This window comes from Leopardus geoffroyi, chromosome E2, assembly GCF_018350155.1.
Source record: "Leopardus geoffroyi isolate Oge1 chromosome E2, O.geoffroyi_Oge1_pat1.0, whole genome shotgun sequence".
Taxonomy (NCBI): domain Eukaryota; kingdom Metazoa; phylum Chordata; class Mammalia; order Carnivora; family Felidae; genus Leopardus; species Leopardus geoffroyi.
This window is the reverse complement of record NC_059335.1, coordinates 60,758,119-60,784,247: the sequence shown is the minus strand read 5'-3', so window position 1 is coordinate 60,784,247 and position 26,129 is coordinate 60,758,119. Positions and strand designations below refer to the sequence as shown.

The window sequence follows — 26,129 nt, the reverse complement described above, 5'->3', positions numbered from 1 at the left end:
GGGGGCGGAGCGCGCGCTGACGGCGCCAGCACCGCGGCGCCGCGGTCTTGACTAGCGGGCCGGGGCGGGGCGCTGCCCTGATGACGTCAGCGCGGCGCCGTCGCGGCCGTGACGCTCCGAGCTGGCCGGGCCGGGCCGGAACAGGGGCAGCGGCGGCGGCAGGCCTGGCCCCGGGATGGCGATGTTCCGCAGCCTGGTGGCTTCGGCTCAGCAGCGGCAGCCGCCGGGCGGGCCGGCGGGCGGTGACAGCGGCCTGGAGGCGCAGTACAGCTGCCCGATCTGCCTGGAGGTGTACCACCGGCCTGTGGCCATCGGCAGCTGCGGCCACACGTGAGTGCGCCGGCCTCCGGGAGGCCGCGGGGCCGGGACGCCGCTGCGGGGAGGGGATCCGCGCCCGCCCCGGAAGGGGCCCGAGGCCCGCGGCCGCCGGGCGCAGCCCGGGAGCCAGGCGCGCGGAGGGCTCGGGCGGGGGCGCGGGGCTCCCTGCGCAGCGCCGTCCGGGTTCGCCCCGGCCCAGCCTCCTGCTCGCCAGTCCCGGGCGACCCGACCACCCGGTCGGCGCACTGGGCGACCTGCAGCCCTGCCCGGTCCCGGGGCCCCTGGGGGCTGCTGACGGCTTGCGCGGACCTATCTGGGTCCTCGGAGGACGGAGGGCGACCTCTTGCGCCAGTGGCCTTCGATCCGGTCCACCGGAGACCGGGGTTGGCATTTGTAAATAAATTGTCTTGTGGTTTCTGTTACCAACTCCTTTTCGGACCCGCTGTCTGCTTGTCTTGACTGCAGAGGACAGGACTCCCCTAAAGTTAGGAGAGGGGGTTGTTTGGACTCCTGCGATGTTTTCTTTTGTTTTGATGGAGAACTTGAGTCTTAACCGTCATTGAGCAGCCAGGCCGTCCTGGGCGACCAGGGTTTCCGACTGCACCAGGGCCTACAGTGGGCTCCTGCAGGGTGTTTCAGCAACAGAAACCTGAGGATGTGGCTCTCCTCCCAGCTGAGAGCTGCGCTCAAGTCTTCTCGGAGCTGCCAGCCTTGTTGGAAGGGAGCCGAGATCAGGGTCTACTCTGCGACTCTCTCCTGGCTGAATAGAACAGCTCTTGAGTGAAATTAGCAGGGCGGGGAGCAGGTCAGGAGGGCTTGGTTGGCAGCACTCGGGGCTACGGAGGAGGCGGGGCTTTCACCGGGGGAGGGGGGGGGGTGGGCTGGGCGGAGGTGCACCGGGCTCGTAGGTTCCCCTGGAGCATTTTGTAACCAACGGTAGCCAACTTGGGAGGCTGCTGACACGAAAATGGAGCTGGAACTGCGGGGCATGTGTGTGCCTGCTCATCACCTGGGGACAGTGTCAGGATCCAGAAAGCCTTCACGATCCCCCCCCCCCCCCAGGCAGCATGGGCACCTGCCAGCACCAGGAGAGCACGGCCAACTTGGGGAGAAGGGCACCGGGCCTCACTTTCTCATGCCACTTGTGACATTTTGTCGGAGGCAGCCTCTGGACAGGACTCCTTTCTTGTAAGCACTGGTGGGTGTTTTAAGATGTGTTCTGCATTTTTTTAGTCCATGATTGAGAGAACGGTAAGGCTTCTCCTGGAACCAGCTTTAGACAGCCTCTCCTGGTCTTTGGATTTCATCCCCCTGGCACCAGCACTTACCCAGCCCTGGGCCACAGCATTCCAGTCTCCTGGTGGGCACAAATCTGTGTTCTCTCTCTTTTTGTCTAAGTAAGTCTTTTCTTAAAATGTGGTCTTTAGAATTCAGCCCCATACAGGATTGCTGTGGAAGCATCATCTCCTATAACCCCCTCCCCGACCCATGTTCTTCTTGGCAGAGTCTGAGCTCTCTCTCCTATGTCTAAGGTGGTCCCGCCAGAGACTCTTCTACAGTTTCTCCGTAAAAGACTTCCTCCCTAGCTCTCCCTGCTGGCTTGTTTTCTTGGCTGTTCTGTCTCTGACTTTTCTTCAGCTGCTTCTCTGGTGTCGTGGAGGCACATGTGCAAATAAACCCAGGTTCAAAGGCTCACGCTTCACCTTAAAAAAGATCTGCTGGTCTGGTTATCTCTTCCGCACAGCTACCTACCTGTAAACAGTCTGCCTCCGCAAAACAGGTTCTGATGGTGAGAGCGGCCGTGTGTGGGCAGCACCGGACAGAAGAGGAGAGGGCACGGTGGGGGGCTCTCGGTCATGAGGCCCTCAGTGAGGCCTGTGGCAGAGCTCCCAAGAACTCCCCAGGAGCCCCAGAGGGAGCTGGTTATTTCTCATGCCCCAGGGACATCCTGGGCAGTACGTCATATCTGGAACCAGAAGCCACGTGGCTGTTTATTACCCTCTGATGCCGTCCCCTGACAGCCTGTATCTGTCTGGGTAGCTCAGCCCTGGGCTCCCTCTGGCCTCTGGCCGCCTTTCATTCTCTTACCAGCGCTGTCCATCGGTCCTTCCACCTCAGTGTCCTCCCCAGCAGCCCATGCGCACAGGTCTTAGAAAAAGCAAAACACCGACTCTTAAGGGTGGACACAGGGAATGATAGACTTGAGTACTCTGTGTGCCATGGCCTGTTGGGGTAGGTGCTGCCATTCTTTCTTTGGTACAAGAGACCGCGTTCCCAAGTGTCACGGCAAAGCCAGAGCTTGTGCCCAGGCGGTCAGGCCCGGGCTGGCCTCTTAGCCACGCCCCCTCCCCCCAACCAGTGCTCTTACAGCAGTGACCTTGGAGACCCTGGGGACTGCTGAGCCTTACAGCCCCCTGCCCATCGGCACCCAGACCAGCGAGCAGGCTTCTCTGGGCAGAGTCCCAGAGTCCCTGCCTGGCTGTCAGCGAGCCTGTGCTTACCTGGGTCTGCGCGTGGGGACCACGACGTGAGCCATCGACACCATCCGAAGAGGCTGTGGAAGCTGGGCTCTGCCACTCAGGACAGCTCCGGGTGCCTGAGGGCCCGGCCTGCCTGCCTTCTTGGGCCCCTGAGACACTGGCCTGTCCTGGCACACCAGCGCGTGCGGGAGGCTGGGGCGGGAGTGACACATGGCAGGTGCCGCTGGAGTCCATGTGTTGGCCGTGTGGCTTCTCCAGTTGGGCCCGCGGGTCTGGTGTGGGAGAGCAGACCCCTCGGCTGGCTCTGGCCGCTCAGCACACCACAGTCAGTGTGGACACCTGGCCGCGGGCTGATCACAGAGAGCCGCCGGGTTCAGACGGGGTCCACATGCCTTCTCAAGACACCCGAGCTTCCCCGCCTCCTCCCGCTGGCAGAGGTGCCCTTCACACAGCCTGTGCATCTCTCGCCGGAGTCGTGGCCCTCAGGCCTGCCCTGGACCCTGCCTTCCGCTGACGACGTGGTCATGGCTCGTCCCGAGTGCTCCCGTGGCCTTGCCTTCTACGCGTGTTTTCCCAGCTTTGTTGACATTCAGTCTCATGTGCACAGTTCAGGGGTGCCTGGAGTGTGCGGTGTTGAGCAGTCCTCTCCCGTCAGCCCTCGATCCCTGCTGTCTCCGCAGGAAGAAGCCTCACCCCTGTTAGCAACCAGACCCTGGCGCCCCCGCCCCAGAAACTACCAGTCTTCATTCTGCCTACGGGTGACGGGTGGGTCTGTTCTGGACTTTTCACGCAAACGGAATCATCCACCACGCGTCCCGAGCGTGGTGATTCCGAGGCTCGCCCCGGGGCGGCGTCCTCCAGTCCTTCACTCGTCCTGGGTTCCTTCACCTTCACACGTCTGTGGTCTGTGTGTCCATCACCCACGGACAACATGGCTTGTTTCTACCTCGTGGCTCTCGTGGCGATGCTGCCGTGGCCCCCACTGGGATGGGAGCTGGGCTCTCCTCCAGTGACTGGGTGGAGAGGGCGGCCTCCCTCGGCCATTAGGCTGAGCAGACCCTTGAGGCGGCGAGAGCGCCAGCTCTGGGCGGGTGGGCGCCTCGTTACACGCCTGCCAGGGGTGCCTGGGGAGCGCGCACCGGGTGAGGTAAGGGACGGGCGGGTGCTGTGGGGAAAAGGCTGCTGGGAATTTTCTTGGCCTCAGGCCAAGCCGGGCCTTCTCACATACAGTGTGAGTGCAGATGCTGATGAGCTGGGGTGGGGGGTGGGGGGCGCCCCAGATGCCAGCGTGTGGGAGGACGGCCCAGCCCTGGGCAGCAGGAGTCCTCAGCTGCCTTTTCCTGGGAAGGAGGTGGGAGAAGGCTGACCGCTTAGCTCGGCGGAGTGGGAGCCCTCTCCTCCCGTGTCCCTCCCACCCCACCTGCAGGGTGCACACAGGTGAGAGGACAGCTGGCCTCACCCTGATGCCCTGCAGTGTTTCTCGTGGGTGTGGGCCTGGCCCCGTCTCGGGGCTGAGCGCTCACTCCCCTGGGGCTGTGGCGGCTCTGTGTCAGCATCTGCACATTCTAGGTCGGCATCACGGCTAAGCGGTCCCCACGGCGCTTCCTAAGAAGCTGGACCGACGTGGTCCTGCGATCGAGTTCCTTCTTGCTGCCCCCCTGGCTGTCTTCCAGCCCGGCGTTCCCACTGCCTGGCTTTCCTCCCGCCTGAGTGACAGGCAGCACTGAGGGGGTGGGGGGCGCGAGGGCTTGCTGCCGTGGCCCAAGCACATCTGTGTCCCCTGGCTGTCCTCGTGATGTGGCATCAGGACACATCCAGGACAGTGCCAGGAGCTCAGGGCTGCAAAGAGCCTCGGGTGCCTGAGCGCGTGCCCAGGGCCGTGAGGATCCCTGCTCAGCAGTCAAGAGCCTAAGCAAGGCCCCTCTGTCGCCACGCTCAGGCACCGTCCCACGGCTGGTGACACTCAACCTGGACAGCTTTGGCCCTGCCTCGTCCAATGAGTCTTGGCCCTTGGAGCCCTGCGGTTTCCTCTCCCAGAGCTTTTCATGATCTCACTCTTGAGAATTTTGTGGGTGGAGTGTCTCCAGGGCCCTCTGCGCTGCCCCCGCGTCCCCAGAGCAGCTGAGGCACTGTCACCACATGGCCGTGAGATGGGCAGGCTGGGGCTTTTGCTGGGCGCGGTGCCGCGGGGCCAGCACGGGTCCTGGGGAGCCACGGCCACTGCTGCACCGGCATCCTGGGTATGGCGGCGGGCCCCAGAAGCCCACAGCTGGGAGGGGACCTGGGCTCATTTTTTAGCCAGAGGGCAGCCGTCGGCTCAGTAGGATTTAGGAACAGAAGTGACCGTCGCCAGAAACGCGCCGCTGGCGGCAGAGGGGAGCTGCCCTGCGCGCTCAGGCCGGTGTCCCTTGCCGCTGCAGGTTCTGCGGGGAGTGCCTCCAGCCGTGCCTGCAGGTCCCGTCCCCACTGTGCCCGCTGTGCCGCCTGCCGTTCGACCCCAAGAAGGTGGACAAGGCTGCCCACGTGGAGAAGCAGCTCTCGTCCTACAAGGCGCCCTGCAGGGGCTGCAACAAGAAGGTACCCCCCTCCCAACCCCCCAGGGCCTTCCCGGGGCGGGGCGGTTGCGGGCTCTGGTTCCACTCTCCCACAGAGAGGAGCTGGGCTGGACTGCTCCGCCCCTCCCCCACAGCACCACTCACTTCCGGCGGCCTGGCCACATCCCCCCACCTCTCTCCCCACCCCCTGCTGCCTGGCCCCGGGTCTTCCGTGGTCCTGTGGCTGATTTGGGGAAGTGCAGGCGGGGGGGGGGGGGGGGGGCGGGGCCCCAGGCCTAATGGAAGGGTGCATCTCTAGTACTGAACGCCCCAGCCCTGGGGGGCACTCGGCGGCCTTTGTCACCCACCCTGGCCTGCCTTTCCAGCGGCCCAACCCCAGCAACGGATTTTGACTTTAATCTCTCAGCTCGGCAGGTTGTACCAATTTGCCACAACAAAAAGCAGCCCCTGGTTGCTTTGTTCTAAAGGTCAGGGTCTGGGCGCGCAGGGGCCACCCTGGGTTCTGCAGTGAGGCTCCTTGGCCTCTTCCCTGGCAGGTAGGCCTTCTCCCCCCCTCCGAGAGAGAGCAGGCAGGGCCCTCCCATCGTTTCCAGTGTGCAGTGGCCCTGCCCTTCGCCCCCGTGTTCTCAAATGTGTCCACGCACGCAGGCCACGGTGGCGGCCCGAGCAGAGCTGGGAGCCAGGCTGCCGTTGGAGGCCCTTCTGTTACCCTGGACAGCTGGGTGGGATGCTGGCCCAGGGGTGGGTGCTCACACCCTCCTCGCTGCTCCCTCGGTCCTGTGAGCGAGCTTTCCATTTGTGAAACCTTTCCTCCCGGCCTTTGGGCATTGACGACGTGTCACGATCGGTGGCTTTTACCGGTGCCGTGCTTATTCCTTTTCTGCGGTCATTCGCTCAATCCACACCGAGGCCCCTTTTCCCTGCCCTGAGCTGGGTGTCCCCCATTGGCCAGAGTGTGTGACCTGGGCCTGGCTGAGGAGATTGTGCTGTGGTTGGGTTCGGTGCAGTCTGGTAAGGAGTTCTGTCATGTTTGTCTGTGAGAGAACGCTGTTCATCAGTTTCCCTTATGAGGGCTGTTTTCCCCAAATAAATGCTCTTCTGGTTTCCTCAAGGACTGCCCCTGCCCCTGCCCCTCTGCAGCCCCCAAGGGATCCCAGCTGAGGTGTGTTCCTGACTGGTGGCTGGTGGCCGGATGGCTTGAGGCCGTGAGCGCCTGCTGGGGGGGTGTCCTGACTCTGTGTCTTCTCCAGCAGAGACACCAGGCCCCTAAATGAAGCCTCTCGCTGCTTACACAGCACTGCTGGGCCACGAGCATCGGGGGCAGGGACTGGCCTGCTTGCTCACTGTCCTCCCAGCCTCTGGAGCCTGACCCCGACCCTCTTCTCTGCCTCCCTCTTCCTAGGTGACGCTGGCCAAGATGAGGGTGCACGTTTCCTCCTGCATGAAGGTCCAGGAGCAAATGGCCAACTGCCCCAAATTCGTCCCCGTGGTGCCCACATCCCAGCCCATCCCCAGGTAAGCACCCTGCTCCAAGTGCTCAGAGCCCCTGTCCCTTGTGGGGGCCGCTCCCGGCCCATGTTGCTGTCCCTTGAGGAGGCAGAAGAGGCTGTTGTGTCCCCTCTGTGGAGGGGCCACGCAGGCTCACAAAGCACCTCCCAGCAGGGGAATGCCGTCCCCAGAAAGGCCAGGGCTGGACAGATGCCTTCCCAGGGGCATAGCCACACTGAGAGAAGGGAGGGGACCCAGAGTCTGGGGAGGGGGGTGCCGGGTGAGGTGCCGGGTGAGGTGGCCCCACTCACCTCCCCCCACCGCCCCAGCGCCGTCCCCAACAGGTCCACCTTCACTTGCCCCTACTGTGGCGCCCGAAACCTGGACCAGCAGGAACTGCTGAAGCACTGTGTGGACAACCATCGCAGCGACCCCAACCGCGTGGTGGGTGGAACCCCGCCCCCCCACCCCGGGACCCAGGGAGGGGGCTGCTCCCGCCCGAGCGCTGCCTCAGCAGGGCCCTCTGTTCCAGGTGTGCCCCATCTGCTCCGCCATGCCCTGGGGGGACCCCAGCTACAAGAGCGCCAACTTCCTGCAGCACCTGCTACACCGGCACAAGTTCTCCTACGACACCTTTGTGGTAGGTGCCCAGCCCAGCTCTTGGCCCCTGCCCGCGGCCCCGCCCCATTCCCACCCAGCCCCGCCCCATTCCCACCCAGCCCCGCCCCTGGCCCCTGCCCGCAGACCCCCCCAACTCTCACCCAGCTCCGCCCCTGGCCCCCTGCCCGCAGGCCCCCCCAATTCTCACCCAGCTCCGCCCCTGGCCCCCTGCCCGCGGCCCCGCCCCATTCTCACCTATCTCCGCCCCTAGCCCGCGACCCCGCCCCATTCTTACCCTGCCCCGCCCCTGGCCCCCTGCCCGCGGCCCCGCCCCATTCTCACCCAGCTCCGCCCCTGGCCCCTGCCCGCGTCCCCGCCCCATTCCAACCCAGCCCCGCCCCTGGCCCCCTGCCCGCAGGCCCCCCCAATTCTCACCCAGCTCCGCCCCTGGCCCCCTGCCCGCAGGCCCCCCCAATTCTCACCCAGCTCCGCCCCTGGCCCCCTGCCCGCGGCCCCGCCCCATTCTCACCTATCTCCGCCCCTGGCCCCCTGCCCGCGGCCCCGCTCCATTCTCGCCCTGCCCCGCCCCTGGCCCCCTGCCCGCGGCCCCGCCCCATTCTCACCCAGCTCCGCCCCTAGCCCGCGGCCCCGCCCCATTCCAACCCAGCCCCGCCCCTGGCCCCCTGCCCGCAGGCCCCCCCAATTCTCACCCAGCTCCGCCCCTGGCCCCCTGCCCGCAGGCCCCCCCAATTCTCACCCAGCTCCGCCCCTGGCCCCCTGCCCGCGGCCCCGCCCCATTCTCGCCCTGCCCCGCCCCTGGCCCCCTGCCTGCATTCTTACCCAGCTCGCCGTGCCCCTGCCTGAGGCAGCAGCTTGGAGGAAGCTGGACACGACTTCTGGGGGCGGGGGGCCACCTATGTGTGGCCCCTGGAGGGCCTGGGGGCTCGAGCTGCACTGAGCAGTCCCGCCAGGGCCTCCTTTTGTTCTGCTTGGTCACCCCGCCCCCCCCACTGGGGCCATCAGTCCTCTTCTCAGGCTTTGCATGGTGGTGGCCTGGGGACTAAGAGTGTCTGTGGGAGGGGACAGGCTTCCCTCCTGGTGCCTGGAGTAGAGCTGCCGGGGACCTTGTCCCTCCCTCTCCCACCTGTGGCATTTCAGAAACCTTGTCCCACTGCCCCCTCCCCCCACGCGGCCTGCAGACCCTCCAGCACCCCCGCTGTTGGGGCTACTTGCTCTCAGCCCTGTCGCCCCGTCCTAATTGCCAGGGGCCCCGGACATGCCCTGCCCCTCTGCTCAGTTCAGAACCCTGGTACCTGTGTCTGAGGAGGAGGAGCTCACACCTCCCACAGACCCGCCTGCACCCAGCGTCCCAGCCAGGTGTCCGAGTCAGGTGTCCCTGTAAAGAACATTGGGAAGCCAGATGTGGGTCCCATGCTGGGCAATACTTTGACATCCCTCGGGGCTGTCAGTAGAGTGACTCCGCGACTCGATGTGGCTGTCCCGTCTGGGGCCCTGAGAGGCCACTGCTGCACCCCCGTCTTCACTTCCTGTCTTGCAGGATTACAGCATCGATGAGGAAGCGGCCTTCCAGGCGGCCCTGGCCCTGTCTCTCTCCGAGAACTGAAGGCACAGCCCAGCCCCGGGACCTGAGCCCTCCCGCCTCGGGGGACGGGGCCGTGCGGGCTCCCTGAGGCCCAGCGCCTGCGTGGGAGTGGGAGTGCGCCTCGGGGACCAGGCGGGGCCTCCGTTGTCGCAGGAGGGGCGGCCCCCGAGCCCGCCCGGGCCGCGTCCTCACGGGGCGGCCACCAGTGCTCCTGGCCGGGCATTGCTGGTTTCTTCGGTGCTTCGAGCTGAGCAGGTGGCCCTGGTAGGGCCGGCTCGTTGGGCCTGGGAGCAGTCGACTGTCTGTCTGTCTGTCTCAAAGCCATGATGTCCTCCCCGTACGCACGGAGACCCGTCCTGCCCACGCTGCGTCCCGCAGGCCTGGCCGCTGCACGGGAAGCGCGGGAGGGGAGCCCTGGCCGGCATCTGGCAGCGCTTTCCCTTTGCGCGCACGGTACCGGCTTTTGTGATACCTGGAGATTCTGGCCTTTTTCTACGTCACCCAGTGTGAGAACCTTTTCACATTTTATAGAACAGCTACTCTACAAACCGCAATCCCGCGTTTGACCAGGGGCAATAGTATTTTTATGGAACATTTACAGAATTATATTTTTTAAAAAAAAAAGCAATCAAAAATAAACAGTGGTGGGGTCAGTGCAGGGGAGGGAAAGAGGCGGGCAGACCTCGGAGCCCTAGCGCGGCCGCGGGGCTTTGCTGGGGGGCCCGCAGGACCGCAGTGGCCAGGGTCCCTTTCATAGTCGCCAGGAAGAAGCCCCCAGTGCCCCCCTGGCTGCTCACAGTGCAGGCCTCCTCCGGCCAGGGTCCTGGCCTCGGCCCCGCTGTCACCTTCCCAAGCGGACCACGGACCACGGACCGTGTAGGCCACCCCGGGGGACGACAGGCGGGGCTGGAAGACGCCATCTCACTCTTTTCGGTTCACGGCATAAATTATTGCTCTTTTAAAAAAAAAACGTAAATAAAACATTTCAAAGCATCTATAGCAACCTCGATCTGTGGGTTCATCTGGGAGCATTAACGGTGCGGTGGGGGGCTGGTGTGCACCCTTGTTTAAGGTCTGCAGGGGTGTGTGTGTCCCCACACAGCTCCGCTCAGGGCACCTGCTCCAGGCCCCTCCCCAGGCTTCCCTCACCCCAAGGCGCTCGCTCACCAGCCTGTTTCGGCCTGTCCCAGACACGTGCTCGTTCTTGAACCACGTCTGGTCCCCCGTGACAAACGTGGGCAACCCTAGGCGCGGGTGGGTCTCACCTCCTTCCTTGTTGTGAGATGCAGTCCCCTGAGGCCGGCAGGCTGGTCTCATCGAGGCTAGCTCTGAGGCCCGGACGTGGCCACAGTGGCCGGCACGGGGTCTCTGGGAGGCCCTTGATCAGCAGCCACCGTCCCCACGGCTGGCTCCTGCCACTCGGTGGCTTCCCTGGTCTTGCCTGGTGCTCTCGGCCCCAGAGCCTCATTCGGTGACTAGAGGGCAGAGAAGGAGCCGTTTAAATGTGAACCAGGGGTGCCTGGCTGGCTCGGTCGGTGGAGCACGTGACTCTTGATCTCAGGGTCATGAGTTCGAGCCCCATGTTGGGTGTAGAGATGATTTAAAAATAAAATCTTCAAACGTGAAATGTCCACCCAGAGACGGTGCTCAGGGCCACCATTGGTGCCACGGGTTCCTGCTGTCCCCCATGTCACTCGGGCCTTTGAAAGCCGACAAATATCACCTGCTGGCCAGTGTCCTGGCAGCTGGTGGTCGGTGTGCGGCCACACTCCTGCCTCCCTCTCCCTGGCTGTTTCCAGGCTGCCTTCCCAGGCAGGGCTGGGTTCTGGGTTGTTCTTCTAAGAAGGTGGGTCTCCCGAGCTTGGAGCCATAGCAGGGCCAGGCACACGAGCCTCCACAACCGTCACTCGGCAGGAGAGTGGGGACAGGCTGGCCACCCCCTAGCTCCTTCGTTAGGAGCCTCTAGCCCCACCCTTCCCTCTTTGACCCCACTGGCCAAGGACGCCGGTTCCAGGGAGCAGGTGTGGTGACGAGTCCCTGCCTCCACCCGAGGACACCTGTGGAGCTGTGCCCCCTCCACGCAGCCGCGGGAGCCACAGGACAGCGTCCACACGTGGCCTCTCAACCCCCTCCACCCCGGGCCCAGGCCAGATGGGACCACAGAGAATACACCACCGACCAAGGGACTCATGTCCAGGATAGTCTGCCCAGAGGGGAGCATCAGAGTGAACCCTAACAGGGCACGCGGGACACAGGAACCCGTGTCAGCAGACCCCACGGTGTCGGGGAGGGGACGCTCCGGCTCAAGTCCACAGCACGATCGGCCTCCCTTGTACTTTGCATGAATCCCACGTGCGGCGGGGCTGTCCCGCCAGGCCCCCGGGGCTTTCGCGCCACACACACGCTTCAGGCCGAGAGTTCCTGGAAGTCATGGTCTCCCTCCCACCCTGATCAGCGCAAGGGCCGACCGACCGCCCCCGGAGAGTATCTCCACCACTGCCACACAGAGGGAGGCAGCCCCAGGCCCGGGGCGCCCCCGCGCCTTCATGGTGCACGTTCCCCAGCGCACCCCGTGGCCTAGAAAGCGTCTCTGGACCTACGACCTTCTCTGTCAGGAAGGCAGCCCGCGGGAAGGCACTCCCGGGGACTGGCGCACTTCTCATCCGGGCCTCGCGGGAGCCGGTGGCCCAAGCACTGCGCCCACGGCGTCCGTCGGCCGGTCTCCAGTGCGGGCCCGGACAGGATGAGCACCGCCTGCACACGGCGGGGACTTGTAGCCCTGTCACTCTTCTCCCGCCTGTCCTCGGCGGCCTCCCAGGGTTCCAGAAAGTGCCGTAGCCACCACCTGGTCCCAGGGTGCCGAGCACCCTGGAGAGCTGGGCCCCCTGCCCTGACCTCGCCCAGAGAGGCGTCGTGCTGGACACAGCGGCCAGGGTGCCAGACCAGCAGAAGAAGGCGCTTCGGCCCCCAAAGACCCACTGCTGGCTCCTTCGGGCCGTGCCTGGAAGTGACTCCAGGCCCTGCAGCTGTTGGCTTCCAGAAAGCCTGATCCAGGGAGCCTGGGACCTGGGACCCGGCAGGCTCCTCCGGGCGCCCCCAGCACGTCCAGCCCGTGGGGCTGGGTGCCTTCGGGGCAAGTCGCAGTGAAGGTTTGAGCTGCCCGCAACGTCCCTCCTGAGGGCCTCCGAGGACAGGCCACCCTCACCGGCCTCTGCCCCTGGCGGCCTGCCGACGTGTGGATGCTTGGGGGGTGGGGGGCAGGGGTCCAGACCCTCCCTGCGACAGAGGACCGCCCGCGTCCCAACAACCTGCGGACAGACAAGAACCTCAGAGGGGAGGTGGGGGGGGGGGGCAGAGCTGGGAACCTTGCTGAGGACCCCACGGACTGCTCCCCTTGAGGCCCTGGGCACCCTGCTGATGCCCGATGCCTGTGTCACACGGGAACAGCTCCTGGGGCCTCACAGACACGTGTGCACACACACGCACACACACGGGCTGTGAGGACACAGCACCCCTGCTCGGCCCCCCACTCATTTCCATCCTTCCGCCCCAGCCCCTAGGACCCCTCCCAGCACCCAATCCTCTGGCACGCCCCAAGGCGTCGAGGACTCTACTGCGTGTCCTATAAGCTGTGTGGGAAGGGACAGCATCCCCCCTCAGTGCCCTCATCTCACAGGGGATGTGTCCACCGGACCCCAGGTTAAGAACCACCACCAGCTTTAACAGTCAGGCCTCAAAACTAGTTGTGAGTCCCCCTTCGCTGGTTCAATCGGTTGGTCACCGATCCAACCAGACGTTGGGAGGTTGAGCGTTTGGTCTGAGTGTCCACAAGGCCATGAGCTTGGGTGGCTGTGAGGTTGCCCCAGGTCAGGCTGTCCCAGCCACGCTCCCCCCCCCCCCCCCAAAGAACACTCCATGCACTGATGCAGGGGCTGGTGCTCCCAGGGCGAGGGGCCATCTGTCCCGAGCCCCAGCGGTGAGGTCCCGCCGCAAGCAGTGCTCCGAGAGTTTTGGTCCCTGGGGCTTGGGCTTCCTGATGGCACCCGAGGGCACGGACGCTAACCCTCCTCCAACCCCCAGGGATGGGCATGCCAGGGGCCGCACTGTTTGGGGGGTTCTCGGTGCTTTTCCACCTAGTCCAACAGGCACCGCGGGACTCCACCGTACACGTGCCACAGGCAGGCACTGTGCAGGAGCACGGGCTGGCTCCCACCTGGCCCCCCTTCTCGGGGTGCGGTCTGACAGGGTGCGGGGCCCTCCGAACTGGGTCGGGAAACCAAATCAGCTACAATGTGAGCTCGCAATGGAGATACATATGTGGAGTCAAGCACTACTGAATTATTCTTTGGAAGGCAGACAAAAAGAGTACAGAACACACGCATACAAGGAGACTATCTAAGTAGAATTATAAAATCTGCGGCCCTGGAGGTGCCTACCCTAATTGGAAGCTGCTGCTCAGGCAGGTGGGCGGGGCCGACAGCCTGGCTCTGGGCCAGCTGCCATCCCCAAGGTCCTAGGAGTCAAGGGAAGAGCACAGCGATTTCTTCAGGAAAGAGAGGACTTTGGTCCTTGCAAGTCCTGCTCTGGTTGAAAGAGGGGCAGTTCCGGGAGGCCAGTGGGGAATGCGTGGGTGGGTGGGCGGACGTGAGGCTTCACCGGGAGGTAAGGCGGCCAGGATGAGGACAGAAGGACGGGAAGCAAGAATGGGTGGGGACAGCTGCGCCCCTCTCCGGCACTGCACAGGTGTGGACACTGAGGTCCTCCTCTGTGGGTCCTCCTCGGGTCCAGCCCAGACACAACACTGTGAGTCCCAGCCAGTGAGTGTGCATGACCCCAAGGAGGGCTGACAAGTGGGTGGGGTCACTTACTATTGCAACCCGTCTCCCAAAGCTGTTCCAAGGACCCTCGGGATCCCAGGGGCATTTCCGGGATGAGATTAGGAACGCGCCAGTTTCCCTAAATAGTGTGAGCAGCTCTCCGGGGATGAGCGAGGGCATCTTGGCTGGTGGCCACACAGTGGGTGACCCGGTGAGGAGGGACAGTGTGGGTGCAGGGCTGGCCCAGGTATCTGCAAGCCTTATCTATGCCTGGAAGGGGAAAGAAGGAAGAGAAGGCCTAAATAGAAAGCTTGCGAGGCCACGGAACAGGTGAATAAGCCGAACGCAGCCACGTGTCCTCTGAAATCCACACACACAACAGCACGGTGCCAGGCTGTGGCCCACAGGACAGACGCGTGCCTTCCGTCCGCACACCACCTGCCCTCCCAGGCTCTCACCCAGCAGCAGACAGGGGGGCACACGTCTCGTGTGTGACTGGCAATGTGGGCCTGGGTCCCCATGCCCCGCTTCCTCACTTCTCAGAGCCTCCATTTTCTCATCTGCAGAACTGTTGGGACCTAGGACACTGTGTGACACGGCCCTGTCCCCCGCTTCTCCAGAGGTCCCCATCAACTTCACCTCGCCCAAGCCCACAGTCACATGGCACCTGGACCTCAATGGCACTGCCAGGCAGGCAGGCAGGCCGGCCAGCACACAGCCGTGGAAAGGCCCCACAGCTGTCGGGGACAGGCTCGGTGCCGCGTCCACTCGCCCAGGGAATGCCCTGTCTGACCCCTGAACTCCTGAAGCGTCCACACCGAAAGGGAGCGTACAACTCGGACGTGGCCCGAACGCGTCACTGTCGCACAGGAGGGACATGGCTGCCCAGGGTCACAGACTGGGCAGAGCGCACGCACTTCCCCCTCTTTGACTAAACTTCCCATGACCGCAGGTCGGAACCCCTTGCAATCCCAGAATTCCACGCTGTGTCCTTTCTCCCCGCCAAATGAGCCTCCTGGAAGCTTGGGCCACCTCCTGGAGCGCTGTCCCGGGAGGGAAGGAGCCCTCCCCAGCCTTCTTCCCCTGGGAAAGGCCTCTCACCCCCCAGGCCGGCTGACCCCCGCCCCCGGCACCACTCTGGCCGGTCAGCTGGGTCGGCTGTGGAGTTCAGGGCTCGTGCTCACCAATCCTACCGTTGCGGGTTTGAGCAGGAGGTGGGGCGGGTGTAGCCAGCTGCGGCAAGGGCTCTGCGCGCGCCTCCACCGCCGTGTGGACTGGAGCCCGGCGCAGCTTCCACCCAGCCCTGACCTCCGCCCTTTAGTCCACGGCGAGTGGGTGCGCCAGGCCCCAGGGGTCGGTGTGACTCGCGGCGCGCGCCAGGGCAGTCCCGTGGGGAGGACACGGCGGCCACGCGCTCCCTCCCCCGCGGCCCGCGCACCTGTCCTGGGCGTGGCCCCGCAGCCCCGCCCCGGCCGCGCCCCGCGCTGGTTGGCCCAGGCGGCGCGCTATGCTAATGAGCCAACCCTCCGGCCACCTGCCGGCTGCGCTAACCCGCGGGCGTCCGGCGGACGCGCAGGGGGACCATGCCGCGCTCCTTCCTGGTGAAAACGCACTCCAGCCACAGGGTCTCCAACTACAGGCAGCTGGAGACGCAGAGAGGTAGGGACTTGCCCGGCTCCCCAGCCCCGCCCACGGCTCGGACTCCCGTCCCAGGCCGGGGGAGAGGAGTTAACCTCGCCAGCCAGAGGAGCGGGGACGAGACCCCGGGTGGGTGGAGGCCTGCGAGCGCCTTGTCCACGTCGGGGGCCTCGGCCTCGCGTCGGGAAGAGCAGGCGGGGATTCCCTCTCCACTTAAGAGAAGTTTCCAGGCCCCCAGTCGGTCTGGGGGCTCTCCCCCTGTGGCCCGGCGCACCCATCCCAGCTAAGGGAACCCTGGAGCCATCTTCCTGGTGCTGGAGGTGTGGGAGGGGTCCCAGGGATGGGTGGGGAGAGAGACGGAGGGAGGCTTGGGGCTGCTGTCCAAAGGCTCCTCCAGAGCATCCAGAGGGAAACAGAAGAGACGCGCGGGATGTGTGTGCCAAGGCCCAGCCCATAAGCCTTCCCCCAGGCCCCTCGGGTGCCTCCTCACTGCTCCGTCGGTCACCTTCCCCCCGTCACCCCTCACCCTAGTGGAGGTTGTTCAGGGCAGGCTGGGCTGAGGGGCTGCAATCCTCCCCCCTCCCCCCAGGTGGCCCAGGGAGACGCAGGTCCAGGGCTCAGGACTGCCCATGTCCTGGAGGCACGAGAAGGTCCCGGGACAAAGGCCTCTAGAGAGTGATCAGAGCCATCATCTCACAGCCCCTGAGGTGAAGACCCCCCCTGAGGAACTGCTGGGTAGCTCAGGGGGAGAGGGGAGAAGGGACCCGGAGGAGGCCCAGGAGTGGAGGGCACCCCGATGATCCTTTCCGAGGCCGCTGCCTCCAGGGCATGCCTTCTAGGACTGGGGTCCCGAACTCTGCATTTTGAAAACAATTTCACAAAATGAAACAGAACGGAAGGCATCCGAATGCAGTGCTCGGGTAAAGGAAACTTTCATTTTAGACATATACGTGATGGGAAATGGAGTTTATGTGAGCCTGGTTGTTAAAGCTTAACACCTGTTGTTTAGAGCCCAGTCACAGAGTGCACCCCCCACTTTACTCTTTGAACATGAGAGAGTGTCAGAGAGCAGCCCAGCCCTCCAGCACTCTCCGCTTCCTCTGCTCCTCTCCTCCCCCCTTCGGATGAGGGACGAGGCTCCCGCTTGTTGAGGCTACCAGGATGTTGCCCTAGGATAGACGGAGGTGCTGGCTCTGGGGCCCCTCCCTCTCTCTTTTCAAGTAAGTGCCTTTTCAGGCCTCCCCCCAGGGAGCCCCTGAAGTGGAGGGGACTTGAAAGTCTCTTCTCCCAGGAATTTGAGTTACAACAGCCCCAGAGGGTGTGTGGACGCATCTGAAGGGCCAGCAGAAGCACTCGATCAGGGCCACAGGCATAGCCTCAGGGCCACAGGCATAGCCGGCCCTCCCCTGCCCTCCCTCTGGGGTGGCCCCCAGCCCCCAAGACCGGGTTTGGCTCTGGAGCCAGGGTGGTGGCTGAGTCTCAGAGACTTAAGAGAGGTGACTGTTTTTCCCAGTAGAAAGCCCCCAGTGAAGTGGGGTCCTAGGCTCTCTGGGTATCCCAAGCCTCTCTCTCCAGAACTTCCTTGGACTTTGTCTCTTAGCCTGACACTGCCCAGTCCCTCTTTCCAGGAGGACAGAAAGTTGGCATGCTGTTTTATAATTGGGGGGATTAGGTTAGGGGTGAGGTCAGGATAGAGCGGAAGGTGGGAAGTTTCCTTAAGTGTCCCCACTCCTCTATATCCTCACCAACACTTGTAATTGGCTATTTGTAATTCTAGCCATCCTAGTGGGCACGAAGCAGTATCTCGCTGTGGCTTTAATTGGCATTTCCTTGATGGTTAATGATGGCAAGCATCTTTTCTGTGCGTGTTGGCCATTTGTGTAGATATATATATATATATATATATATATTTTTAAGTACTCTCTATGCCCAACGTGTGCGTGAACTTGAAACCCTGAGATCAAGAGTCACATGATCTACAGACTGAGCCAGCCAGGCATCCCGCCATTTGTAATTTGTATATCTTGTTTGGAGAAATGTGTATTCAGATCCTTTGCCCATTTTAAAATTATACACACACACACACACATATATGTATGTGTGTGTGTATGTATATATATATATATATATATATACATACACACACACACACACATATATATACACCGTTGAATTGCAAGAATTCTTTGTATATTCTGGATGCCATCGATTTAACAGATACATGATGTGCAAATATTTTCTCCCATTCTGTGGGCTCTTTCTTACCCAAAGCCTTGGCATGAAGGCAGAAATGGGACCAGAGATTTATTTCAACACATCTGGAGTAGGAAATGGGTTGGGGGCTGTTTGGAGATTTGGGGCTCGGGGAAAAGGCCGAGCGTAACTCCTACCTGCCAGACTGTTTCCCCTGGGGCCTTGCCGCCCATCTGGTCAGGCACAGGCATGCTGGCCCACAAATCCGGGAGCCACGGCCTGGGGACAGGCTGCCCCTGGAGGCCGTGTGGCACCACCGGGGACAGCCATCCAGCCACCCGGGAGCGTTGGCACTCACATCACCATGGGCGGGGGGTGATGGGGGTGACTGGAGGCTAATCAGTTGTCTTCACGTGGCCCACTGCCAAATGTCTACTCTGAATTCGCGCCTGCGGGAGGCTGGTGAGGCTTTGCTGTGACCTGGGCCTGAGGCGGGGCGGGGGTCAGGGAGGCCTGTCCTGCCGGGCCAGTAGGGGGGCCTCCGTCAGCCCGTGAGAGCTATTCTGGGATCCTGTAAGACATTTCCTTCGCTTTTAAAGAGGAACTGAGGGGGCGCCTGGGTGGCTCAGTTCGTTGGGCATCTGACTCTTGATTTCGGCTCAGGGCAACTCAGGTTGCTGAGTTCGAGCCCCCCATCTGGCTCTCTGCTCTCACCTTGGAGCGGCTTCAGATCCTCTGCCCCCCTCCCGCTGCCCCTCCCCCGCTCGCGCTGTCTCAAAAATAAACATTTAGAAAAATCATAACAATAAAGAACTGAGGCCCCTCCTCTAGACCCGTGGTCACTTCCCGCGCTGACACTGGCCTCGCCAGCCCTTCCCCTTCGTGCAGAACTGCTGATGACCTAGAACACAGGCTTGCGGCTGCGCCAAGAAGGGCAAGTCTGAGGACAGAGTGTGGGGCTCATGTCCACTTTCACGCTCTCTCTCTCCCTCCTCCCTTCTAGAAATTAATGGTGCCTGTTCTGCCTGCAGAGGGCTGGCGGTGCCCCTCCTCCTCCCAGACAAGGCGGCCTCTTCCACCCCTGGTGACCCTCCCCTGCCGTGGGACCGCACCTCTGCCGTCTGCCCCATCTCCCTGCCCCTTCCGCGTACTGAGGAAGCTCGGGGGGCCTCCGGGCCAGACCCCCTGGAAGGCAGCCGGGCGGACCCCTGGACCGGCCGGGCCCCCAGCGAGCCCCTCAAAGACAGCCTGAACCACCTCAACCTGCCCCCGCTGCGGGTTCCGCCCACGCGGTGGCCCCCGATCCCGGGCCCGGACGGGGGCCAGGCTCCAGACAGACTCCAGGCGGCCCCGGGGGGCCTCGGGCGCCCGCACTGCCACAAGCCCTGCCACCTGCGGGCGCCCCGCTGCTTCACCTGCAGGTTCTGTGACAAGGAGTACGCCAGCCTGGGCGCCCTCAAGATGCACATCCGCACGCACACGCTGCCCTGCCTCTGCTCTGTCTGCGGCAAGGCCTTCTCCAGGCCCTGGCTGCTGCAGGGCCACATCCGGACCCACACAGGTGGGTCTGTGGGCAGGAGGGCCCCGGGCAGGGGTGAGGGCGGGACCTGGGGGTCAGGCAGGGAGGGAGGCCTTGTAAACAAGAGGAGGGACGGCCGCACGGCTCCTGCTTCCCTGCGTGCTGGTTTCCAAAGTCCCACAAACCAGAGGCTCAAACATCAAAAATGCCCTCCGTCCCAGCTCCTGAGGCCGGAGTCTGAAACCCACGTGTCGCAGGGCCGCGCTCCCTCCAGAGGCGGCAGGGGACGGTCCTTCCTGCCCCGTCCACCCCGCGGGGGCTCCCTGCGTCCGTGCGCCTCTACCCCCGTCCTCACACGGCCTCTCCTGTGTGTGTCTGTGTCCCAACCTCCCTCTGTTGTAAGGACACCAGTCCCACTGGACCGGGGCCCACGCGCTCCAGTGTGACCCCATCTTAACCTGATGACATGTAACCTTGATGACAAGACCCTATTTTCCAAGTGAGGTCACCCTCACAGGTACTGGGGATTAGGACGTGGACGGATCTTTTTTGAGAGACACAATTCAGGCCCTACCACCTGGCAAAGCACAGGCTGCTCGGGGCCGCAGAGGGTCTGGCTTCCCACGTTGCGCGCCCTTCCTGAGCTCTGGAGCAGCAGGAGCGGCACAGGGAGAAGGGCCTGGCCTTTGGTGGCAACCACGGGGGTCACACGGACGAAGGGCACAGACGAGGACTGGGTCTTGACGGGGGGCTGGGACCCCAGGGGCAAACCCATCCCTGGCGAGAGCGCACCAGAGCCGTGCGCTCAGACCTGCAGGAGCCTGGGGGCCTCAGCACGCGTTGTCCGTACATCAGCCACCGCTGCCCAAAGGAGCGGAGGGGGGCTGCCTGCCCCAGGGCAGCTGGGGGTTGAACCACACCTCGCCCCGGCCCGCCAGGAGAGGGACAGTGGGCACAGAGAGCCCGAAGCCCAGGGATAAGGCTCACCGGGCTGAGGCCCACGGCTGAACACACGCCCCCGTCACTGGAGCCTCCCCAGCCCTGAGCCAGGGCTCTGTAAGTAGGGCTGTTCTGAGTCACACCCGGGGGAGGCTGGCAAGAAGGGTTTTGCGGGAGCCTTTCTCCGGGCTGAAATTCCAGCCGGTTTTCCTCAGCTCTCCCCCCAGGGATGTCTCTGAGCGTCCCACATCACACCACCAGGGGCTCAGTGCTCCTGGTCTGGGGGCCCAGAGGGTGGGAGGCCCTGCAGGAGGCTGGCCGGGGGAGGGAATGTGCCTGGGCGTTGGGCAGCAGGGACGCTCTGGGCCCAGGGGGACTGCACGCTGGTGTTTCTCAGGATTCTATCGGGTGCACGACTGGAAGTCACTCCACGTGGGCGGAAGAGAACAGGTGACCTTTAAGGATCTTTCTACACTTGTTAAGGTTGTCCTGGGGGCCCAGCTCCCAACAGAAGGGCTTTGTCCAAATCCCTGGTCGCCCTGATTGGAGGTGGCCCAGAGGACACAAGGGTCTTAAGTTGTTCCGAAATGCCTGCCTCCATCGTAAGGGCCGGGGCTCGCCTTCCCGGGAGAGTCTGTAGGGGCCCAGCCGCTTTCCACCACCGGCCTTCCGTGGGCAGGGACAGCTGAGGGCTCCCAGTGCTGCTCAGGACCAGATCTGGGCAAAGGGCCCCAGGAGGGCTCTGGCAGAAACAGAAAGATCTAGCAAAGACCCATGCTAGCTCTTTCCCCTTGGAGAGGGCTTTAGATGCTGCAGTCCTGCCCGGGGGTGACATCCCACCCTGTCCCCAGGCAGCTCTGAGCCTGACCGTGGATGTGGACCTCGTGGCCCTAGGGTTTCCTTCCTCCTGGGGCAGGTGCCAGCCCCCCCCCCCCCCCCCCCCCGGCACGTACCTCCTGGGGAAGGGTGAGGGAAGACCGATGCGTCAGAACTGCCGTGAGCATGTGGAGGAGGGGGAGGGGCTTATACATCGATAAGCAGGGACGGCGGGGGGGTTGGGGACGGGGGCTCGGCCACCTCCTGGGGCGGACCAGACGGACACTCACCCGGCGCCCTCCCGCCCCCAGGTGAGAAGCCGTATACCTGCTCACACTGCGGCAGGGCCTTCGCCGACCGCTCCAATCTCCGGGCCCACCTGCAGACACACTCGGACACCAAGAAATACCAGTGCAACAGCTGCGCCAGGACCTTCTCCCGCATGTCGCTCCTGGCGCGGCACGAGGAGTCTGGCTGCCGCCGCGGCCCCTGACGGGTGCGGGCTCAGTGCCGGCGGGAGGGACAGGACCTCACCCCTCTCGGCACCCGTGATGCCCAGCGAGCCCGGCCCCACGCTCGCTCGGTGGGCTCCTCCTCTCCCTGCCGGCCACCCACTTCCGTCCAGGGCCAGAGCCGCCCGCGGGCTGTTAGGGCGACTGAGGGAAGACCGTCACGGCGGCGTGAGCCACCATTCCCTGACTTGCCCTGGTTTCCGGTTCTCTTCTCCCAAGAGAACAGGCCGCTGGGGGTGGCTGCCAGCTGGGCCAGCTCCTGCCACTCGGCCTTCGTGGGCACGGCCACCACAGGCTCACCTCCGCCTGCCTGCGCGCACGCACGCGGCACTGGGTGTCCCGACGCAGAGCCAGGGCCCCGTCCCCAAGCACAGGGCAGTGAGGAGCCTGGCACCCCTGCCTGTCACGTCCTCTGAGACCCCGTGTCCTGCCTGGTGCCCTGGGTCTGCGGAAGAGGCCGAGCCCGGAGTAATTACCCAGATTCCTGGGTAATTTGGGCCTCTGGCCACGGAGCAAGGGAGGCAAAGTGTAGGGACGGGGAGCGGGGAGGTGGGTGGCGACACTCCAAGCAGGTGAGCAGGGCCACCTTCTTTGGGAACAAGGAGACCGGAAATGGGGACAGCCTTATACAGGGAGGGAGAGCGGCCGTGGGGCGTAGATACGCCGGGGGTGAGGCTGTGAGAGCAGAGCTGGGGAGAGTGAGGCCCAGGGAAGAGGCCGGCCGGGGGCCGTGTGTGTCTGCGTCGGCAGGGTGCTCACGAGAGAACCCAGTCCTGGGTCTGCACACGTCTCCACCGAGACCACCGTGTCACCGGGGGACTGTGTCCACAACTGCCCGTGGCACCGTCGCCCCTTCTCTGCCCGCCCTCTCCCGAGGCCATAGGCGTCCACAGCGGAGGGAGTGGGTGCTGCCTGAGACACATGCCTCCTGAACCGACTCAGATGCCAACAGGAGTCCCCTCCCCAGCATCCTGCCCCCGAGTGCGGCCTCTGCCCACCCCCAGACCCCCGGGATGTCACCTGCTGGGCTGGGCCTCGATCTTGCTAGTGTGTCTTAGCGTCTCCGGCCTGCCCCTGGAGAGCAGCCCGAGTCTAATGGGGACTGACTAAGTTCTTGATGCCCGGAGGGGACAGCCGCCCCACTTCTGGCCCAGGCTGAGGGACAAAGTTAGGCTCCTGTTCCTGGCCCTGAGTGGGGGCCACAGGGCAAGCGGCAGAGGCCGCATGTCGGCCCTGGGCCTCGCAGACCCACTGAAGCACATTCACCAGCCCGCTGCTGGGCCACGCGGCACCTGTAGATCCTGCCCGAGGCTCCTCGGGGTGAAAGGGCCTGCGTGGCTGGTTTGATAATGGCCATCGGAGGGGTCTTGGGGACATCCCAGAGGAAACCTGACCGTGATGTGGGGCTTCTCTGGACCAAGGGTGGCCTCGATGAAACTGGCCACCCAGGAGGGCCGCAGCTCCGGGATACAGCAGAACAGATCAGCGGGTGCAGTGAAGATGTTTGCTGGGGAAGCCACGCTCACATTCCCAGGCCTGCACCTGGCCTCCCCTCCGCGGGGACCTGCCATCCCTCAAGGGACAGACCGTGCGAACCAGACGCTTAGCTGATAGGTCAGCGGGCTGTGACTCCCATAACAAAGCCCCATGCACCATGCGGCTTAAACCACAGAGATGTACTCCCACACTCTGGGGGCCAGAAGTCAGGGCCCCAGGTGCCACAGGGCTGGTCCCCTCGGGGGCCGGCCTCTCTCTCTCTCTCTGTCTTGGCTCCTGCTGGTTTGTGGGCATCTTTGATGCTCCTTGGCTGGTGGACACATCACACTTCTCTGCCTCCACCTCCCATGGCTTCTCCCTGCGTATGTGTCTGTCTCTGTGTCCAAATTTCCTCAGTTTGTGCAGACACCAGTCCTACAGGGTTAGGAACCCCCTTAATGGCCCCATCTTAACTCGATTACCTGAAAAAACCCTGATTCCAAATAGGGTCAGGATTTCAACACATGAACCCGCAGAGGGGAGGACACCCCCCCCCCCCAACAGTTGATGTGAACACAGTTTGCCAAGAGATGCCCAGTGGGTCCCTGTGCTTGGGCTGAAGGATGAACGACAGCAGAGTGGATTCTTCTGTCCCCTTGGTCCACAAAGGATCAAGGGGGGCGGTCAATTTTAACTGACGGGCCCACCGGCAAACACCTCCTGTGCCCGTTCCCACTTCCTGTCCATCATCCCAACCAGGGGCCCTGCCCTAGCAGGGTGGTCCTCCCTCCCATCGGTCTCCTGAAGAGCTGGGCTCCTCTGTTGAGTGGGTCAAGCCAGCGTTCTGGCCCATATCCGGCCATCTCACAGGAGGGCTTTTTTTTTTTTTTTTTTTTTTAAATAGCATCCAGATGCCCAAAGGAAGCTATATTGTAAATTGTGTTCTATTTCTGGGCCCTGATAGCTAAATGAGGCGATGCACCTGTTGGGTATGAAGGGAGGGAATTTCACGGCCCTAAAATAAAGTCAAATGCTTGCCCTTCTGTGCCGGCCCGTGGAAAATGCTCTTATATTTATATCTGGACTGGCAGAGCGCAGGGTGGTGGAAGCCAGATTGGCAGAGAGGGTGAAGAAAGGCCGAGCACCTGCCAGGGAGCTGATGGAGAATGAATGGGGGAGACGGTCCCCCAGGGGCGGGGTGGCTGCAGTCAGACCCCAGGGAGGCCACCTGCCCAGCTGCCTGGCCGCTCAGGGTTCCCAGCTCCCCCCTCACCTTTTTCCATGCTATTTTGCCTGGTCATCAGAATTCACCTGGGACGCCCATTTAGAAGCTGGCTTTCCGGAGCCCTCTCCCAACACCTACAGAACGGGAGTCGGCAGGAGGTCTATCCCTGGGTGAAGGTGGATGACTGGTTCTTTTCTCAGGATGCTGCTGTTTGGGTCCCTCCCACCTACAGGCCATCTTTTTTCCATCCAAACTGTACTGACCACATTTCTACTCTTCACCCTAAAGAAGGCCTTTCGGTCCTGGTCCAGCACATTGTTGGGTCCTCCCTCCAAGGTGGGAGGAGGGACCAGAGGTCCCGGGGCCCGAGGAGCTGGGAGCAGGTGCCACAGCTGCAGCCTGGTTATGTCTGGTGAAGGCAGAAACCTAAGAGACGAGCGAGGATGAGGGACACGAGGAAAATCATGTAACCAGCCCTCCAAGGTTGAGGACCCCATCTTTTAGCACGACAGGTGCACCCGGATGGCGGTGTGAGGGCCACAGCAGGGTCAGCACCAGATACCCAGCAAGGAAAACCACCGTTTTCTGACTCAGATGCCAGCGCCCAGCCGCTGCGAGCTCAGGTCCTAGAAACAGGTGCGAGAGGGACACTAGGTCTCCGGTGGCCCTGCCCTGGCCCCACTCCCAGCTGAAAGAAACCCCTCTCCTGAAAGCTACAGACACACTAAGGTTACACCCTCCCTTCCAAAAGCCCAGAGGGCTCCATAAATATCATTTTGGCGCAGAATATTCTGGGGAGGGGGGGGGGTTCTCTGGAAGTTTGAAAATAGCCCGCGTGTTACTATCTTTATTCAGAGAACCCACTCCTGGCCTCCACTCGGTGGCTAAGTATAGCTCCCTGGCAAAGTTCAATGGAACAAAAGTTTCCAGGCCTTCATCACTTGCAGATGGCCTGACATTCAGGGACACAGCTCGGCCAAGACTCAGAGAGGCTCCGAGGAGGCTGGGAGGACGCCGGCTGCTGGCCGCACCTTCCTGCTCCCGAGTGGGGGAGTGTGCGGGACTCTCCGGCCATCGGGGTGGGGGGGGTCCTGGCCTGGTCCCGAAGGAGGGGTTCTGATCCCAGCTGAGTCAGTCCCACTAGAAAGCCTTGGCTTCCACTGCTTTAAAAAAAGGAATCCTGTTAAACTCTATTTCAGAATTCAGGGGAGTGCCAAATACACATTAAAAAAAAAAAAAAAAGACACTTCGGATGCCTAAAATAAAATAGAATAGCTAACTTTAGAGAAACTCCCCACCTTTACCTCCTCTTAGAATCTGTGTGCACTTCCTGACCACCGAGTTCTGGCTCCAGTCTCCCCTCCCAGCTGCCCGCCCAGCCCACTGAGCCCCTGGGATCGTCCTCAGGGCCCAGGAGACGCTGGGCCGGGCTCAGGTACACAGCGGGGCCGAGGGCGGGAGGGCTGGGGGCGGAGGGTCAGGGTCCGTCTTGGCGCCTGGGTGCGGGTGTCTCTGGTACGTGCAAAACCTGGAGGCTGCCTTCCCACACGACCTCCGTCAGTGCTGCGCCCCCCACCCCCAGGCTGACCGGAGGGCATCCGTCCCCTCCCCCTCCCCACACCTCTGCCCCATGGGCCCCTCTTCCGTTCTCCTGCAAGGATGCACCCTCCCCGGGTCCTGAAGGAAGACGTGCAATCACTTGTTTTGCCTGCTGAGCTCAGACACGCCAGCCCCTCTCCTTCCCTGGACACACGTGACACTGATTTCAGAAATGGGAGTCGCGGGGGCCGCCTGGGGGGCTCAGTCGGTGGAGCGTCTGACTCTTGGCTCCAGCTCAGGTCATGATCTCACAGTTCGTGGGTTTGAGCCCCGTCAGGCTCTGCGCCGACAGCTGGGACCCTACTTGGGACTCCTCTCTCTCTCTCTCGCTCTCTCTCTGTGTCTCCTCCA

At 63.2% G+C, this 26,129-nt stretch overlaps 2 protein-coding genes across 7 annotated transcripts; both read left to right on the top strand.

The window, feature by feature from the left end:
* The first annotated feature begins 11 nt into the window (after window positions 1-11).
* On the top strand, window positions 12-10,037 carry RNF166 (ring finger protein 166). 6 transcript variants are annotated; one of them, XM_045439980.1, is made up of 7 exons: window positions 98-330; window positions 5,219-5,375; window positions 6,466-6,558; window positions 6,756-6,868; window positions 7,171-7,285; window positions 7,374-7,481; window positions 9,000-10,037. In XM_045439980.1, exons 1-7 carry the CDS (start codon window positions 176-178, stop codon window positions 9,063-9,065), a joined length of 807 nt encoding a protein of 268 aa, XP_045295936.1. In that variant the 5' UTR covers window positions 98-175; the 3' UTR covers window positions 9,066-10,037. The 6 variants fall into 6 exon arrangements, with proteins under 6 accessions (XP_045295938.1, XP_045295937.1, XP_045295936.1 ...); XM_045439982.1 differs by lacking the exon at window positions 6,466-6,558 and having other exon boundaries at window positions 12-330; XM_045439984.1 differs by lacking the exons at window positions 98-330; window positions 6,466-6,558 and adding an exon at window positions 4,011-5,038.
* Window positions 10,038-15,340: 5,303 nt separating this feature from the next.
* SNAI3 (snail family transcriptional repressor 3) lies at window positions 15,341-25,444 on the top strand. Its single transcript, XM_045439978.1, has 3 exons — window positions 15,341-15,520; window positions 18,696-19,253; window positions 21,278-25,444. The coding sequence occupies exons 1-3, from the start codon at window positions 15,445-15,447 to the stop codon at window positions 21,457-21,459; spliced, it is 816 nt and encodes a 271-aa protein (XP_045295934.1). The 5' UTR covers window positions 15,341-15,444; the 3' UTR covers window positions 21,460-25,444.
* The last annotated feature ends 685 nt before the right edge of the window (window positions 25,445-26,129 follow it).